This window comes from Eimeria mitis, genomic scaffold, assembly GCF_000499745.2.
Source record: "Eimeria mitis Houghton genomic scaffold, Emh_scaff607, whole genome shotgun sequence".
NCBI classification, from domain to species: Eukaryota; Apicomplexa; class Conoidasida; order Eucoccidiorida; family Eimeriidae; genus Eimeria; species Eimeria mitis.
This window is the reverse complement of record NW_013574289.1, coordinates 2,561-3,636: the sequence shown is the minus strand read 5'-3', so window position 1 is coordinate 3,636 and position 1,076 is coordinate 2,561. Positions and strand designations below refer to the sequence as shown.

Here is a 1,076-nt window from a genome sequence, read left to right as displayed (position 1 = left end):
AAAAAAAAAAAAAAAAAAAAAAAAAAAAAAAAATAAAATAAAATAAAATAAAATAAAATAAAAAATAAAAAAACAAAATATATATTAATATATAATGAGTGTGTGTATGTGTGTGTGTATACAGCAAGAAGCAATGAAGAAAGAAGCGGAGAGTATCCAGCAGCAGGTACTAGAGAAGCATAATTCAGGTGTATGTACACCTTGTTTATATTATTTTTCTTCTTCTTTAGGTTGCCCCAATCGAGAGTTTTGTATATATTGTCATCATAATATACATAAAGACAAAAGCAGCAATAAATATTATTTGTTGCTGCTGCATCAGCAGCATCTCTGTCTCCCTTGTGCCCCCACACATAGCGGAGAGGCTGGGTGTTTAGGAGACAGCTGCTCTTACTGCCATCACCCCACACATGCAGACAAAACAAATAAACAAAGATATTTTTCTTTTGTTTTGCATGCACGGGGTGTATGTAGACCTTGTTCTCTATTTCTTGTTGGTGCATGCACAAAAGACAGTCTATCTTGTACCTTCTGCCACCACGAGGACCATAGAAATCCAGCTGCTGCTGCTGCTGCTGCTGCTGCAGCAGCAGCAGCAGCAGGACCACCAGGGGCACCACCACCTGCAGCACCACCTCCTGCTGCACCTCCTCCTGGGCCCGCTCCTCCTCCTGCTGCTCCGCCTCCTCCACCTACTGCTGCTGCTGCTGCTGCTGGTGCTGCTGCTGCTGCTGCTCCCCCACCACCTCTTCTCCCTGGGGGGCCCCTCATTGCCCCACCTGCTGCAGCAGTACCCAGGCCGAGGGTACTGATGCCGCCAGGGGGGCCCCCCCCTGCTGCTCCTCCTCCTGTTATAGGGTACCCTTCTCCTTTCTTTCCTATGGGGCCCTTCGTGGGGGCCCCCCCAAGGGGGCCCCCCCTCATCCTTGCTGGGCCAGGTAGGCCTTCGCCGCTGCCTCTGCCTCCTGCAGCAGCAGCAGCAGGAGCAGCAGCACCACCACCAGCAGCGCCACCAACTGAACCTCTTATTCTTTCTCCTCCTCGCAGCAACAATACAGACCATGCAGCAACTCCTA

At 49.4% G+C, this 1,076-nt stretch overlaps 1 protein-coding gene across 1 annotated transcript in view; it reads left to right on the top strand.

The window, feature by feature from the left end:
* Nucleotides 1–811: 811 nt before the first annotated feature.
* Nucleotides 812–1,076, top strand: part of EMH_0017550 (uncharacterized protein) — a gene marked incomplete at both ends in the record, with an annotated part of 2,130 nt that continues 1,865 nt past the window's right edge. Inside the window, one exon of the mRNA XM_013500939.1 lies at nt 812–1,076. Within this exon, the coding sequence (XP_013356393.1) occupies nt 812–1,076 (265 nt within the window).